Raw genomic sequence first — 17,990 nt, 5'->3', positions numbered from 1 at the left:
TTATGGGTGATCTATTTTTTTTTTTGTTTTAATTACATTTTCCATCCCTTTATTTTTTTTAAATTTTTTCTGAACAAACCAACGTTCAAAGCGTAATTCCCCTCTCTCCTGTGGTTACTATTTTATTTATTTTGTGTTTTTTAGGTTTATTTTAATTTTTTTATTTCATATTTTTTCGGTTTTATTTTTTTTACAATTTATATAAAATATAGATGAGCTATGGCATTCGAATTCTGTCACCAATTTCCTTCTTTCTTCAAAAAAATTTAATTTTATTTCTTATTTTCTAAAAGAGAGCTCTAAGTTAACTCTATAAGAAAAATTTGGCTTTAACGGCAGTTTGATTTTCAGACTGAGATGTTTTTTTTAGTTTTTTTTTTCAAAGGCGCGAATTTTCAAATTGACTGCCTCGTTTATTCTTTATAAGAATTTTTTTTTTGATTCACTTCGAAATTTATGAAGGTACATTGAGTAGGCATCGTTGCTTACACAAATTTCTTTAATTTTTTTTATTATCTTAGATAAATATTTCTTAAACACATTGATATTTATTTTTTTTCTGTGTATATGTCTCCGAATATTTTTTTTAAGGTATTTTTTTCAAGGTTTTCATATTTTTCTCTTTTTTTTAGGTACATTTCATCATAATTTTCGTCAAAAAGTTTAAACTTCGTCAGTTTGTTCGGGACCTGGATCAATGAAAATACTTGTGACGCCTTCGGTGCATCCGCCATCGCCAACCATTTCGTATCAAATGCTGCTTGAACGAGCGACAGTGCAAAATCCCGATGTAGTTGTTTGGATTTGGAGCTGATGATGGTTATTGTTCTTCGTGCTCAAGTATTTTGCGGTATTGTGACCATTGTGTTGGGGAGTCTTGCAGCAAATGTTGCTTCCGTTTAAGCCGTTACACAGAATTGGTTGCGTTGTTGTTAGTTGAAACTAAAAAAAAATAATTTAATCATTTTTTTGTGATTTTTTGAATTTTTTTCTTACTTCATCCTTTCTTTTGCAAAGTTTCGTTTCGATCCATGGCCATCGTAGGGTTCGGAGTAAAGTGTTACGAAAGTCTTCGCTGAACAAACAGTAAATGTAGAATGTGATGGAATAGTTTATCAACTCGAGTAAGTTGACCATTGCTCTGAAAACCTAAAAAAAATTATTTTTTTAAATTTAAATTAATTTAATTAATTTTTTAATTTAATTTTTTTAAAAATATTAAAATTTTTATATTTTATTTTTAAGCCAATAAAATGATCAAAAATATTTTATTCATATTTTAAAAATTTTTCGAAAATTTATTTTTTTTATTTTTTAATTTAAATTATTAATTAGGTATTAAAATAAATTAAATTTAAAAAAAAATTAAAAATCTTAAAATTTTAATTTTTTTATTATTTTTTAATTATTAAATTTTTAAAAATTAAAAAATATAAAAAATTCGTAAAAAAATACGTAAAATCTTTGAATTAATTTTTTTTGAATATTTTTACTTACTTGATAGGAAAATTTGGAGAGATTCTCTTCTGACAATGTTACATGCAAAATAGCCATGGGAGAGACACATATCAAGAAAAGTAAGGAAGTGCTTCCTAAAAATTAACAATTTTTAAAAAATTCAATAAAAATCATAAGCAATAAAATTTTTTACCTAAAAGAAGAATTAATCGACGTTCTTCAGCAAATTTTCTGGGATCATCGTCTTTGTTATTGGTTGTTATGCGACACAAGGTCATTCGTCGTCGTTTCTCACATGTCTTTCGGTAGACGATCATTATACGCAAATTAAGGCCCGCAATTAGGACGGTTGGAGCCAATTTAAACACTATTTCCAATATTACTTTATATACCTGAAAAATTGAATTAAATTAAATTAATTTAAAATTTAAATTAAAAAAAAAATAATAAAACTAAATTTATTTTAATTAATTATTTACAAATAATTAATAAATATTAAAATAATAAATTTTAAATAAATTTTTAATTTTATGAAAAATGATTTTAATTTTTTTTTTAATTTTAATAATTTTATTAAATTTAACTTTTTTTTCCAAAAATTTAAAATTTGTTTTATAATAAATTTTAATAATTTAAAAAAATTATTAAAGTTAAAGTTATTGAAATAATTTTTTTTAAATTAATTATTTTTATTTTTTTAATAATTTATTATTTTAAAATAATTTTTTTAATTAAAATTTGAATTGATTAAATTTTATTTTAATTAAAATCTTTTTGAAAATGATTTATAAAAAAACTTACCGAATAAAATAATGTCTGTAAAAATTCCACATTATCACGCTTTTGATAAATAATTGATCCATCTGGCGGTAAGACACATGTAACCAATTCATTGCGAAAGACACTTGGTAAATATATAATAAATGTTGCTAATGGTATCAGTATGACGGTTAACCTACAAAAAAATTATTAAAAATATTTTATTATTAATTTCGTTAATTTTTTTTTTAAATTTAATTATTTAATTAATTAATTAAATTCAAAAAATTTTTTTAAAATAATTAAATTTTATTTATAATTTAATATTTTTATTTATTTATTTTTTTTTATCATTTTCTATTTAGGTATTAATTAATTAATTTATTTAAATTATTTTTTTTATTTATTTTATTTTTTTTTTATTATTATTTTTTTTAATTTAAAAAAATTTTAATTTATTTCCAATTTTTTATATATTTTTTTTATTTAATCCAAAAAATTTCTTACCTTGGAGGCCCCATAACAGGTCTCATGTAGCTCGGATGGCAGACAGAAACATATCGTTCGACAGTTAGCACGAGCAACATTATAACTCCAACACCCAAACAAGCATTTCCCAAAAACAGTTCGAGATGCGTTGAATAAAATGCTTGAGAAAAACTCTGCCATCGTCCCGTGTCTTTGTGAATTAACACACGAATCGCAAAAGGTATTGCAAAAATAATTGCCAACAAAGCAGCTGCTGAGTATCCTGAAAAAAAAAACAAAAAAAAAACGGAAAACTTAGTTCAAATGAAAGCTTTGACATGCGCAGTTACAAAAAAAAGCTTGCAAGGTTTCAAAACAAAAGACTGTTGATCAAAATTCGTAATTTTCTACCTGTTTACGAAAAAAAATTTAAATAACAAAAAATTTCACGTTAAAATTATGACGTCAATATTTTCCTTCAAAAATTTTCCAATAAAAGCCTCGTGTGTGTGTTTGTAAAAATATTCCGACATAATAGCATAATTATCACATTTTATCAAGGCTTTTTTAATCAACGACAGACCAGCGTAGTATGAAGTAACAACATGTATGCAAAATATTGCTTTTTTTATATTATTATTATTATTATTATTACACAATACAAGCGATTCGTGAGTAAGCTAGCAACAGTAGGCACTCCAATGAAATGAAGAAAAACTCACACAGCGACGTTGTTGTTTTGGAAAGTACTATTTTTATCGCATTTTGGATAAAAATAGCGGATTTTATGCAGAAATTGACGTTTGTCTGTATCTGACAAAAAATTTTGAAAATGTGCATTGGGCCAAAAATTCAAAATGCGCATTGGGTGAAATATTTTAAAATGCTCATTGGGTTCAAAAACTGATCTTAATGAATTTTCAGAATATGAAGTAATTTAAAATGTGCATTGGGGTCAAAATTTAAAATGCGCATTGGGTTTAAGTTTAAAAATGCTCATTGGGTTAAACTCAAATGAATGATATTTTTAGAATTTGCATCGGGTCAATATTTTATAATGTGCATTAGGCTCAAAAACTCAACTTGTTGAATAATAAAATAATTCAAAATACGCATTGGGCTCAAAAAATAAAAATTTTTGAATATGAAGTAATTTAAAATGTGTATTGGGAGAAATTGCTTCTTTGAATTTGAATTCTGTTATAAGTTAAAAATATGCATTGGGTGCATATCACGTGGTTAATATTTTCAAAATATTCATTTTGTTAAAAATGTTAATTGTGCATTGGGTTCAAAAATTTAAAAGCGCATTGAATCAAAAGTCTTAAATATGTATTGGGTCATAAAATAAAATCGTTTAAATTTTTCATATTTCACATTAGGTCAACATTTTAAAATGTACATTGGGTCAAAATTTTAAAAATGTGCATTGGGTCAACAGTTCAAAATGCGCATTGGGCTCAAAAACTGAAGTTGTTGAATTTCAGAATATGAAATAATTCAAAATGTGCATTGGGACAAAAATTAGAATTTGAATTAACTCATAGCTTTAGAAAAATTTGCATTGGGTCAAACCACGTGGTTTCAAACCAAAACACGACTCCATGGGAAAAAAATTCTTCTGATGACAACTTTCTCCATTTTTCATTTTCTTTCATTTCGAACATCGCGACAAGTTTATCTTTATGTACATTACTGCGATTGAGTACTTTTGCAATCATAATCAAAAACCTTTGTTTACTAATGAAAAATGATATGCGTACCACATACGTCACACTGTCAAGTATTACAATATTGCTTTTTCTGTTTTCATAACAATCATTAGAGAAAATGTAATCGTCTGTTTTTCACTCGCGATGCGCGTGTAATTTTCCCATATAAACACCATGCGACCTTGACCACAGAAACAAATCATTGAAGTTAGGTCGTCAATGAAAAAAGCGCGCGATACAAACTTTAAACTTTTTTTTTAAATATTTCTTGCAGTTCTATTTTTAACTTTTTTTTGCCTTGTTCTGACATTCAAATTTTTTTTTTCATTTAATATTAACACGAAAATCGATTAAAAGTTTCTTTGATGATTTTCTATGGATTTTCCCGAATGAATAATTAACTAAAAATCTTCCTCGAGCTTATCGTAGTTTTAAAGAACTCTTCAAAAAAAAACATGTTGATTTATCTTCAATCTTGATAATAAGTCTTGAAGTGTCGTTAATGACATTTTGAAGATATTTATCGTCGTGAGAGTATATAAACTTTACATTCCCATATTTTAAGTTAGTTTTATAGTTTTAATCACTGTGAAAAGACTCAAAATGAAATTATTCGCCATTTTTGTCGTCATTTGCATCGCAAGTGCCTCAGCTACAGACTTTCTCGGATGCAAGAAAGGCAAATCGCCAGTAGCTGTTGATGTCGAAGGTTGCACAAAAACTCCTTGCAAATTGAAGCGAGGAACTGACGTTGATTTTCTCGTGACTTTTAACTCAGGTAAACCTATTTTTCGACCTTAAAAAGTTTTTTCTAACATTTTTTAATTACAGAGGTCGTTTCCCAATCCTTGAAACCAAAAGTTCTCGCCCATGTTCAAGGACTCGATGTTCCTTATCCTCTTCCTCCTGAATTTGCTGATGCCTGTAAACACCTCACCGAAGGCGAATGCCCTTTGCTGAGCAACACTAATGCCAAATATCAAATTAGTTTTCCCGTTAAGAAGGAATTCCCAGCTGTACGTGTGACAGTTGAGTATTCTTTGCTAAACGAAAAGGATGAGGTTGTCACCTGCTTCCAAGTTCCCATCCAAACTGTTTGAAAAATTGAATAAATTTCAGGAATGAACGAAAAATGTCATTTTTAATTCGCTTTCAATCCTTTATCTCGTGATAAGATGAACAAAGAAAGAATTTCTATTTTATTCAAAATCAGTTCGCATGAGGTTGCAGCATTTTTTTATTGTTAGGTTATCATATTTCTTTTGAGCCAATCATTGCCATTAAGAGCACAGAAAGAAACTATAAATTGATTGTATGATCTGCTAAATCTTATCGCGATGACATTGCCAAAAAATTCTATCAATGGGTTTTTGGTCTCATCATTTTTTTCGTTTCATTGAAAAAAATATAAAAAAGCCAGGCGTCTCCATTTTTCGAATTTCTTACCGCATTTCGAAGAAAAAATGTGGTTATAGTGCATTGGGATAAAAGTTTTTAAAATTTTATACAGGCAAACATTTTGAAATGTGAACTGGGATAAGAGTTCAAACTACACATTTCTAATGAATTGGGTCAAAAACTAAAAATGTGAATTGGATAAAAAAAATTTAAATTGTAAACTGGGATTAACATTTAAAATGTGAATTGGATAAAATCAAATTGTAAACTGGGATAAAAATTAAAAATGTGAATTGGATAAAAAAAAATTCAAATTGTAAACTGGGATTAAAATTAAAAATGTGAATTGGATAAAAAAAATTCAAATTGTAAACTGGGATTAAAATTAAAAATGTGAATTGGATAAAAAAAATTCAAATTGTAAACTGGGATTAAAATTAAAAATGTGAATTGGATTAAAAAAAAAATCAAATTGTAAACTGGGATTAAAATTAAAAATGTGAATTGGGTTAAAATTTATTTGAAGACAATTTTCTTACAAATTTTTGTTCAAATAAATCCATTTAACGACAAAACAGTTTCTAACCAGATTATTGCGATTAAATTGTAATATAGACGCCTTTGACGTGATTTAATCAAACAATAGACCTTTAATATAATTTTCTCTTCAATTTCATTGCTTATCCATATAGCTAAAAGTTTATCGAGCAGAAGTGTGATAATATTATTTAAAATGTTTTTTCGACGATCAACACGAACTTCACATTAACCATTCACCTATTACGACAACGCAAGAGATGAGTTTATAACCTAACGCGATTATCTTGCATCCCATCAAAAACAATGCAAATATTTACTTTAATAGACCACATTCAATCTGTTTCTCATCTCTTTTAAATCTTTCTTCTTATTATTTTCTCATTTTTTTTACTCGTCTCGTCTCACTTTTTTTCGTATCATTGTTTTCTTTTTGTTATGATAAATCCACAAGATCAGTATCTTCGCTGGCTTGTCGTGTAAGTGTAATAAATCATTTTGATTTTTATTTTCATTTTATGGCTGAACAAAAAAAGTAAGAAAATATTCTAAAGAGACAAATAATGATGATAACAATGATGATTATTTCTTGATTTGAATCTCTCAGACTTAGATGAGTAGTTAAGAAAAAACAAAATGCGAAACAATAATTCTGCACGATTTAATAAAAATTACTCTGATCACTTTATTATTACTTGTCGTGCGAAAAAAAAACAGAAGAAGTGATAAATGACTCGCTCGTTGGTAATAAACTATCGTGACATTATGGAGTTTGGTACTTTGTGTCTTTTAGTCAAAATAAAGAAATTTTTTTATGAGAAAATATTCTCTTGGTAAATATTTGTTTTTTTATAAAAATTTTCAAACTCACAAAAAAAAAAAAAAATTTATCTCAAACAAAAAAAATCTAATGTCCAGTCAACAAAGTATTTTTTTTCTTATCACGTTTTTTATGCGACAAAAAATCTAAACGAATGAAAAACAAATTAAAATCCTATCTAAAGGTCATTTAACTCGGGTACAATTTTGGGAGGAATTTATTTTTATTTTTTCGTAATATTATTATGCAATTTTTTTTGTCTTTATCTCTTTCTATTTGTTTCAAAAAGTGAAACACGTGCGCAAGATGGAGCAATCGCCACTTATCTAATAATACCTTTGTGCTTTGAATCTGTTACAGACTTGTTCCAGACACACAGATTGCCCTATATATTTTTTCTTGGTATTGTTTTTTGTATTGTTATGCTTTTTTGTTATCTCATAGTTTATTTAAGCTTCGGTTTTAGATTAAAGAGATAAAATTTTATAAAGTATTATAAATTTTTTTTTAATAAAAAATTTTAAAAAATAATCTTTAATAATTTTTTTTATAAATTAAGGAATTAATTTAAATAATTAATAATTTAAAAATTTAATTATTTGAAAAATTTTTTTTTTTTTTTAAAAAAAATAAAAAAAAAAAAAATATTTTTTTTATTAATTTGCAAATAATTTTCTTTATTTACAAACAAATTTAGAAAAAAAATTCATTTTATTTATTTTTTATTAATAAAAAATTTAAAATTAAAAAAAAATAAATTTAAATTTAATTTTATTTTTTAAATTAAAAAAAATAAATTTAAAAAAATATTTTTTTTATTTAATTAAAATTAATGAAATTATTTCCTTAATTTTTTTAAAAAACACGAAATTCAAAAAAAAATTATTTAAAAAAAATTAAAAATATTTTAGAATACTTTTACTAAAATTATTCTAAATTTCCTTCCAATTTCGGATATTCATGCTACATCAAAGAAACGCAAGATTAACTTTTCTGTGTGTACGAGACAAAAGCAACAAATGTAAGTAAATATTAGATAAAATGGATGAACTGAACATTAAACATGCAAACGAGATAATCTCCTTAACAGGGGAAATTAAGTTAATATATTCAAAGATTTTATAAATAAATGAAGTTAATCAAGCAAACATTCTAAATAATTTAAATTTCTTTTACAGCATTTAAGCCTGAAATAAATAGGTTTAAATCACAACAAATTTAAAAGCTAATTTTTTTCAGAAACGACCTTGAATGCATGTTCGTGAATTTTAATAGCAAAAAGAAAAATATATGCCGGGTATTTTTCTGAAAATTAAAAAAAAGTCCGGCATGTAAAATAGAATATGCCGCATAATTTATCATCATTCCCTTTTTCGCATTTCATTAGCTTTTGGTTATGTACTGAGTTGAGTAGTAAATTAATGTTGGTTAAGTTTATTTTGTTCTTTCTTTTATTTTTTTAATAAGACCTTTTTCTTCTTGTTTAAATTAAACACATAAAATTACATTTTTGGTTCAACAAAAAAAATAAAGAAAAATTAAACAAAAGTTATTTAATTTTTTGGTAATTTTTTTAATTAAAAAAAAAATAAGAAAATAATTAAAAATTTAAAAAAATATATAAATTTTTTAAAATAATTTTGTTTATAAATTTATTTATTTTTTTCAATTTTTAAATATTTTTTATTCAAAAAAAAATGTTAAAAAATAATAAAACATTGAAAAAATTTTTAATATTTTTTTTTAAAAATTAAAAAAAAATTTGTCTAAATGTTTTTTAATAAAAAAAAATTAAAAACAAATTTAAAATATTTTTTTAATTTTTTTTTATTTTTTTTAATTTTTTAAATATTTTTTAATTTTTTTTTTAATTTTTTTAAAATTTTTTTTACATGCTTATTCAAGATAAGTAATTTTTAATACATTTAAAACCAAATTTCCATAAATTCCATATCGATTTAATCACTTAATAAATCTTCCGCATGTCAAAAATTGATTGAAACCAACTAATGACCCGTTAATTCTTACATACAATGGAGACGCCTTGTTAAAACTAAAACAATCAATGTCAACAGAATTTCGAATATCAACTTGAGTTCAACCTTATGTGTGCCATACCAATTTTTCATCATCCGTCTCGCGTCGTGGTTTCTATGTTAAACGTTACTTAACATGAGAGCAAACTAAAAATGTGATAGATTGTATTCAAGCCGAGTATAAATCATCTATCTTGATTTGCGTGACTTTTGGTTGGTGTTTTTGGGGACTTAAAGTCTCTCTCTCTATTAAATTTTTTATAAGTTTTGTGATTTGTGACTCGTGAGATTAGATAGAGGAAAAAAAATGGAAAAAAAAGTTTTTATCTTCTTACAAAAAAAAAGAAATTCATCCAAAACAACACTTTTCCTCTTTAATAAATAAAAAAGTGCGTAACCTTGAACGAGTTAGCAAACGAGCACGCATGTGGCAACAGATGGTTTGTATCATTCTCCGCGTCTTACAGTTAATTGTGGCAAGTCGCAGGGGATGAGTTTGGTGATAAATGGTTTTATTTTAATTAAATTACCAACTTAGAAGACCGTGGATGGAAAGACGGTTAGAATCCAACAAAAACAGATCATCGAAAAAATATCGCCTAATTGAATATCTGCCTTGAACACGTCCTTCACACATGACTCGCACTCAATACATGCCGAATAATAAAACAAGAAAAAATAGTATTTTTCATGTCATTACAGGCATCGCTTGTTTTTTACACACTCACTCAGAAAATCAATTTACCAAAAAAATGCGGCATATCATCACACCGCCATATTATCTCGCCATGAAAAAAAATTGCGGTTGAACATATTTTTTTCTGTCTTTTTCAGCCCATTTTCCAAGCCACAAACATCGTTTAACGCACATGATAATTGATTATCGCTTATTATGCTTTATTGCTTTTTTTTTGCTTCTTGTCAATTCGAAGCTTATCTAAATTAATATGAGCATTAATTGTTTGTAACTTGACAGAAAATTGAGTAATTAATATTCAATTGTGGGTGATTTGAGCTTTTTTTTTGAAAATACTCACACTCCCCTTAACGTGATGAGAATCTTTCTACAAGGATGTATCAATTATGTTCTCCTTACAAAAATAGAAATCGACGGGGAGTAATTCTCATCAAAAAAAATAGTGAAAGTGTTTTCTGTGTTTATGTTTACTTGAGCGTAAAAATACTGTCGGAAGTCGCCCACGTTTTTGTCTTGAAATTAATCGGTGTTTGTCTATGTCTTTTGAGTAATTGAGTAATAAAATATCGTATTGATTGTTCAATTATGGGCTTTTATGTCATTTCGTAGTTTGTGTTGTAGAAGGAAAAAAACTAATTTTTCATCGATGTAACAACTTGAGGGATTCCAATTGATCGATTGAAGCTCGTGTTTGGAGCACAAGTATTCTTTCGAGGTACATCGATTTCGTTTTAAAATTAACATTAATCTAATCAATACAATCAATATAACATTTTCGTCAAAAAAAAAAATTACACAAGACATCACATACTTCTACTTAATTCAAAATCTTAAAAGGAGATAATTCATAGAAAACATCGCTTTCTTCAAAAATACTTCGTTTCAGCTCTCTTTTAAAAACATCCAAAGAGCCAGTGTTTCTGAATTCGTCATTCAATGCGTTGAATTCGACAGATGCTTTCGTGATGGGCGCCATGCCATTATTGATTCTCGAGATTGTCGAGAAATTTTAGAAATGGTTTCAAAAGCTCGGATTTTATGAACTTTAGGTCTTATCTCTCATCCGAAGATTCATAGTTGAACTCAATTCATATCAATTTGACAAATTAGAATCCTTATCCTACCATGAGTTCAACTATGAATCTTCGGATCTAAAGTTCATAAAACTCGAGCTTTTGAAACCATTTAAAAATCTCTCGACAATCTCGAGAATCAATAATAACATCTCTGACCTCGTTCAAATGAATTGTTATGGTATTGTACAAAACTTTTAAATCAACCATAACAACACCTTTTTCTATCTTCATCTCATTGCATTTCCTTTTAAATCTTAGCGGTAGACCACTTGTTGGTTTCAATGAGAAAAAAATCAATCAAAAACTGTGTGTGTGTGAATGCCATAAAATAAAATGAAAAATAGATTGGCTTCTCGTATGAGACTCAACTATTTTACGGTCTACTACGCATGCAACAATTTCACACAGCAAAGATGTAATGGAATTTTCTCCGAGGGACAATCACTTTCATTGAATCTCTTTAAAGCAATGAAAATTAATCGCAGCTGGATTCAATCCGTTGAAAATTTTCTTTTTATTGAGGTTTTGTTACTTTCATAGCACTTTCGGATAAAATGTCATCAAACGTGTCAAAATTCCATAAGAAGAAAAATTGTCGTAAAAGCTTGTCAGTCAATTGTCAGCTTCCTATGAGGATAAATATTGCCTTTGGTATTGACATTCATCATGTCTAATTTCCCCTAAAAACAGGATGTTTTGTCATGTCTAAACAAATATATTTGCAAAAGTCCTCAAGTAAAAAAAAAACTGAGCGTATTTGAGTACAAATCACTTTGAATATCCTTCACTTCAAATTTCCGTTGAAAACAAATGTTTCTGACTTCAGCTATTACTTTTTCCGTTATTTGTAATGTTTCAGGCTTATCACAACCTTGTACAACAAATTCTTCCTTGACATTTACATTCCTTCCCTTTAATAGCTCTTGAAAATGTGACATAATGTAAACGTGCCTAAAGTGATGATCTGTTTATTATTTTTTTTTTTCGTCGCAATGACTCTGCATGTTTTGTTTCAACTGGAATTCGGATGGAATTTTGCGGTGTCTTGCGGTTAAAAGTGCGGTTAGTTTGGGACAACTATATCAACTTGCGGCGGCATCTAAATAAAATAATCAAATTTCCATGGATCCGTTCAACTTTATCCTTATCTTGAAACCGCAATCTACTAAGAGGCATGTCAAGTTTAATTTTTGCTTTGTATAAACGCTAAACTAATCTTCTGTGCAAATAGGGACAACTTCCTGTGTTAACCAACATGTCAACCGCCATGTCAACCTTGACACGTGAATTCTAATGAACATTTTGATTTTGTTTAATTAACATTGCTTTCTTGTAAGTCTTTAATTCCATGGAAATTTTGAACCAGCCGGCAATCAACTTACCGGTTAAAAGTTAATCTTCTGTTTGGGATCTTTTACTTTGAAAATCCATACGAGCTTTGTAACGCTTTCACTCAAATTCTGCTCAAGGAATCTGTTCAGAATTTTTTGTAAAGTATTTCTATTGACTTCAGGAAGGTTTTCGTGCAAAATAAAATTAAAAAATTAACAAAATTCTAAAAAAAAATTAAGTAAGAATTTCAAACCAAAAAAATTAGGAAAATTTGAATAAATTTACCTTAAAATCTATTCCAATTAATTCAAACCAAGCATTTGAATTAAAAAACTGTCGTCAAAAAAATTCCTTTGGTAGAACGAGGTTAACGGGTCCATAAAAATATCAATTTCTAAGCTCAATGGATTTTTTTTCCAATACAAGGTCCATTTCTGACTAATGTCGAGACTAACTAATGTTGTAATTTCACGTGTAATCACATATTTAACCCGCTTTTTACTTAATTGAATATGAAACGAGTTACATTTGTCATATTTTTCAATACAAAGACTTTTAGGTCTTCTAATGCCATTTAGTAATATGCTGCTCATGCTTGTAAAGTGAGCATTAAAAAGGATTAAGTGAGGTCGTTAACGACTGACGATGGCAATAATGATTGAATTTCATCTAAATAGCCGTATTTTGTTTCATTTTTTTCCACATGAAAAGAGCTTTTACCGCGATAAATTTTATCTTTTTTTTTTGACTCAAATGTCTTTATTTCTGAAAAATGAGGAATAAATTATCAGAAACCCTTAAAAATATTATCATTTGAGTGCAAAAATGAATCATTAAAATGATTTATTATCATCGAGAATTTTGTTTGTTTCTCAGATTAAAATTGTTATGCTAACCGTACAGCCTTTAATCGTTTCTTATCCAAACAAGAAAGCATCGTATGAACAAACACTTAAACAATGAACAAAAAGGCTTGGAATATCTTCTCATGCATAACCAAGCGCGTCATTTATCAAAAAACACTTCTTTGGTGTCATGACACTTAATAATGAATTGTATAAATAAAACTTTTTATTATATTACGATAAATATTGAACTTTTTACACATGATCTGGAGTTGTAACAAACATGAATTAATCATTCTGGGATTTATTTTTATGGCTTTTATTGCGAAATGAGGACATTGACCTTTTTTGCTTAGTTACAAAAAAAAATTTAGGCAAAAATTATCTATTGATGTCTACATGAGCGAAAAAAATCGTTCAAACAGAATGAAGTAGGAAGAAATAAATTGATAGGGAACAAAATTAATTGATTGTTGATAAATCATGTTCACGTGGGCTTCAAAAAAAGAAATTGTCGCTAATTATTTTTTTTTTAAATAATCGAATTAGTTGTCATGGGAGCTTCTTAATTTTGTTAAAAACAAGATTTTATCATTTTTTTTCTTCACATCATTTTTTCTCTTCAAATCTTGCTTAATTCCCATAAAAAAAGCAAGATTTGTAGAGAAAAAAAATTATGTGAAGAAAAAAAAATATAAAAAAAATTGAAATTTGATAAAAAACCACGTGACTTATTTTTGAAAGCCACGTGATATATCCAAAGAAAATTATTGGATAGATCACGTGGTTATTCAAAATAAGTCACGTGGTTTCTTAAATTTGAATTTGTTCATAAAAAGTTTCTTCTGAGATCGCAATGATGCCTTTCTTAAACTTCAGCTAACCACGTGGTTTTTATTTAAAATTTAATACCAGTTTTTCACATTTTTGGAGCGAAATTCAAAAATTTTGGCGCGAAATTTAAAAATTTTGGTGCGAAATTCAAAAATTTTGGCGCGAAATTCAAAAATTTTGGCGCGAAATTCAAAAATTTTGGCGGGAAATTTAAAAATTTTGTCACGTGGTCAACAAATACTTCAATTACTATCTAACTTGATAAAAAAAATAAATAAAAAAAATTTGCAGACTTACCTCTCATGTAAATATAGGCAGTCCCTCTCATATTTCTCCTTGTCAGCACAATCAAATTAAGTACATTTCCAATAATTCCCAAGGCGCAAATCGTTGGTAAAATAATCCCATATATGATCTTTTGTAGGTTTTCGGTTGGGGCATCGTACTAAATAACGAACGAAAAGAAAAAATGAAATTGCCATAAGACAATAAATTTCTTTCAATTTCTTACCCCATTGAGTATGTGATCCATCGTAAGATTCGTTCCGCGTTGCGAAATGCACAAATTCAGATGAACACTTTGTTGCGGAAGGTACATTTCCGTTCGTTTTTCTTCCTCTTCGTCAGACATTTTGATGTTTTACGTTTAAAAAGAAAAATTAAATTCACGTTCTATGCAACTACAACGACATTTGACGACAATTCAGGAACCATTAGGCCATTCAGACAAGACATCAATATCAATAATGTACGACTGTTACTTGGGATGTTCATCTTTGTGTTTTTTTTTTGTTGTTGTTTCCTTCTTTGTTCTACTTGTCCCTTATATGAATACAAACGATGTAAATTTATAATGTTCTTTTTCGGATGTGTGTAAGAAATGATGGCATTCCTAAGGGAGAGATAATCTAGTTTTAGTTATGGGTATCAAATAACATGCAGACAACATTAGAGATGATGATAGAAATTAAGAAGAGAGAAAAAAAAACAGGCGACAAATCTTTTGATGATATTTTAGTGTCAGATGTACATTTATTTTTCGCCATGCCACAATTTCAAGTAAATTAATGGGCTCACATTAACCTATATTATTTTCACTTTTGTACTTTTTTTTTTAACAAAACACAATGCCAACAAAAATTGTTATGCAAAAAAAAACGAGGACTACTTAGAATTTTGTCCCAAAAATAAAATATTTTTTTTACCTATGGAGGCTGTGCATTCGTTTGATATGCGTTACTATGGTGTATTGCGTAGGAAACGAAAGCAACGTGAAATGACAATCGGAAGACTGATTTTTTGGCAAGCATTTGTTTACTCTCGTTTTTGGCAAACAATACTCGATTAGTGTTATTAAGAAGCCAAACTTTTTGTGGAGTATTTGTTTCATATTGAATATTGTTTTTGGTCAAAGATTTTTTGAGTTTATAAAAAAAATTGAAAATGAATAAAATTAATCAAAAAATTAACAAAACAAATTATTTATGGTATAAAATTTTTTAAAAAATTTCTAAAAAAAATTTGAAAATTTTTTAAAATTATTTAAAAAATTTTTTTTAAATTATTTAATTTTTTTTTTTTTTTTTGAAAATTTCTTAAATTTTTTTAAAAATTTTTTGAGTTTATAAAAAAATTGAAAATGGATAAAATTAAAAAAATTAATTTAATTTCTTTGATTAAAATTTGAATTTTTTTTTTTTTAAAATTTTTAAAAAAATTTAAAATTTTTTAAAAATTTTTTTTTAATTTAATTTTTTTAAAAAAATTTTAAAAATTTTTTTTAAATTTTCAAAAAATATTTTTAAAATATTTTTCTAAAAATTAAATTTTATTTTTTAAATTTTCTAAAAATTCTTTTTATGAAAAAATTTAAAAATTTTCTAAAAATTCTTTTTAAAAAAAATTTTAAAAATTTTCTAAAAAATTTTTAAAAAAAAATTTGAAAATGTTCTAAAAAAATTTGAAAATGTTCTAAAAACCTTTCTATTTTTTTTAATTACTTAAAATTTTTTAAAGCTTTCTTAAGTGATTATCAAAAGTCATTAAAAGCAACCAAACTGGTTTTAAGAATCAAGGTCATTTGAAGGTCAAGGTAAGTTAATATGTCTCATATTCACATTTTTAATTTTTTTATTCATTTTAGATCGAAATATGAAATCATCTAAAAGCAAAAAGTACGAAAATTATTCTTCGAAATGTAAAAAATATCAAAAGAAGATACTTCAACAAAAATCGCCCGCTAATTCAAGTTGTATTTTGTAACAAAACTCGTCATCCAACAAATGAAGTATTAATGTGTCATTTCCTAAAGTACAAAAAGCTTTTAAAAGCATCTAAGAAAAGCCGCCCTTTTTCCCACTTTTAATCCTTGACCTGACCTGAAATCCCTTACACTTTTCTCCAAAAGCAATCAGTGCCCCATACACAAACTGATAGAAAACAAATAAATTAATGCAGGGAGGATAATCGTTTTTTCGTGTTTCATTACTGTAACAATTACAAAATTTTTGATTGCATTCCATTCTAGTGGTTTTTATGGTTTTACTGCTTTTTTGGTGAAGTTGCTCCTTTAACATGTAGCATGTATTAGAATAGTTGGCAACGACACAAAAACCTTATAATTTATTATTACAGTGAACGAAAACACAGTCCTAATGGCTTTATTTATGGACGAGAGGAAAAAGTTTGGCTCTCTACACAAATCGTTGAAATATGCAATTTAATTGTTTGTTTTTTCAATGACTCCCATTCGGGGTGCCATGATGTCAATATGCACAAGTCTCTGTTTCTCTCATGTCTAGATAATCTCGGCATGAATATGTGAAATAATTACGAAAAGTTTTAACGTAAAATTATGTAAAATGAGAAGGTTTTCCCGTTTTTCGGAGATGTTGCATAAATGCAAAAGTTCTGCTAAAAATTTCTCATGTGTGTAAAAACGATAAATTTTCATGCATTGTAAATTTTATTGCACTATTCGCATAAATGTTGTTGCTTTTGTTACTCTTGTTATTTTTGTCTAACCATCTCTTAATTATTATTCTACAAAAATAGTTTTATTAAACATTGTTTAATTTTTTTTTGCCGTTAAATCTGCGGTATGAAAAACTATTTATTTATTTGGTCAGAGATTTGTGGCTTGAAACGGTGCGAACAACATTCTTCAACGCGAAACAATTATTTATAGCCCAAGACGAAGAAGACGACGAAGCAAAAGTTTCACAATAACAACAACAAAGAATTAGGTCAAAGAACAATATTCACCGTCCTTTTCATCCGAAAAAAAAAATTATTCAACACGAGAGAGGAGAAGTTAATAAAAAAGTGTGGTAAGAGATTTACAAAAATAAAAAAAATAAATAAACTCAAGGAGACGGTGCACAGTGGGACAAAATTACCTTTTTAAAGCCCTTGGGGTCTTGAAATTAAGACCCTCAAACTTTTATATTAAAAATTATCGAAATTTTTATTTTTTTGAAAAAATAAAAAATTTCAAAAAAATAAAAATTTCATAAAATCTTCCCTATGGGCAAAAAACGGATCAGATTGATCCCTTAAGGGATCAGGTTGACCCCTCAGGAGTCAAATTGATCCCTTAAGGAAATTTTTTGATCCCTTAAGGGATCAATTTAATCGGTTAAGGGCTCAATTTGATCCCTTAAGAGATCAACCTGATCCCCTTTCGAGTTGTTCATCCGCAGACCCAAAATATTTGGACCCCTTAAGAGGTCAATATAATCCCTTAAGATATCAAATTGATCTTTTAAGGGTTCATATTGATCTCTTAAAAATAATCTCTTGAAGGGTCTGCGGATGATCAACTCGAAACTGGATCAGGTTGACCTCTTAACGGAACAAATTGATCCCTTTAATGATCAAAAAATTTCATTAAGGGATCAATTCGACTCCTGAGGGGTCAACCTGATCCCTTAAGGGATCAATCTGATCCGTTTTTCGCCCATAGAGCATGGAAAAGTTTGAGAGCCTTATTTTCAAGACCCTTAAAAAAGTTAATTTC

The 17,990-nt window shown here is 27.2% G+C and overlaps 2 protein-coding genes across 2 annotated transcripts; one reads left to right on the top strand and one right to left on the bottom strand.

Annotated features, from left to right (window-relative positions):
- Positions 1 to 578: 578 nt before the first annotated feature.
- LOC134835016 (probable G-protein coupled receptor B0563.6) lies at positions 579 to 14,625 on the bottom strand. The gene is made up of 8 exons (XM_063849862.1): positions 14,484 to 14,625; positions 14,270 to 14,417; positions 2,725 to 2,968; positions 2,260 to 2,413; positions 1,652 to 1,850; positions 1,498 to 1,592; positions 997 to 1,149; positions 579 to 942 (listed from the first exon to the last, which is right to left on the bottom strand). Exons 1-8 carry the CDS (start codon positions 14,601 to 14,603, stop codon positions 751 to 753), a joined length of 1,305 nt encoding a protein of 434 aa, XP_063705932.1. The 5' UTR covers positions 14,604 to 14,625; the 3' UTR covers positions 579 to 750.
- On the top strand, positions 4,980 to 5,523 carry LOC134835048 (NPC intracellular cholesterol transporter 2-like). Its single transcript, XM_063849899.1, has 2 exons — positions 4,980 to 5,175; positions 5,229 to 5,523. The coding sequence occupies exons 1-2, from the start codon at positions 5,001 to 5,003 to the stop codon at positions 5,495 to 5,497; spliced, it is 444 nt and encodes a 147-aa protein (XP_063705969.1). The 5' UTR covers positions 4,980 to 5,000; the 3' UTR covers positions 5,498 to 5,523.
- Positions 14,626 to 17,990: the final 3,365 nt, after the last annotated feature.

Source organism: Culicoides brevitarsis, chromosome 3 (genome assembly GCF_036172545.1).
Source record: "Culicoides brevitarsis isolate CSIRO-B50_1 chromosome 3, AGI_CSIRO_Cbre_v1, whole genome shotgun sequence".
NCBI lineage: Eukaryota > Metazoa > Arthropoda > Insecta > Diptera > Ceratopogonidae > Culicoides > Culicoides brevitarsis.
This window is presented reverse-complemented; position numbering and strand designations above follow the sequence as displayed.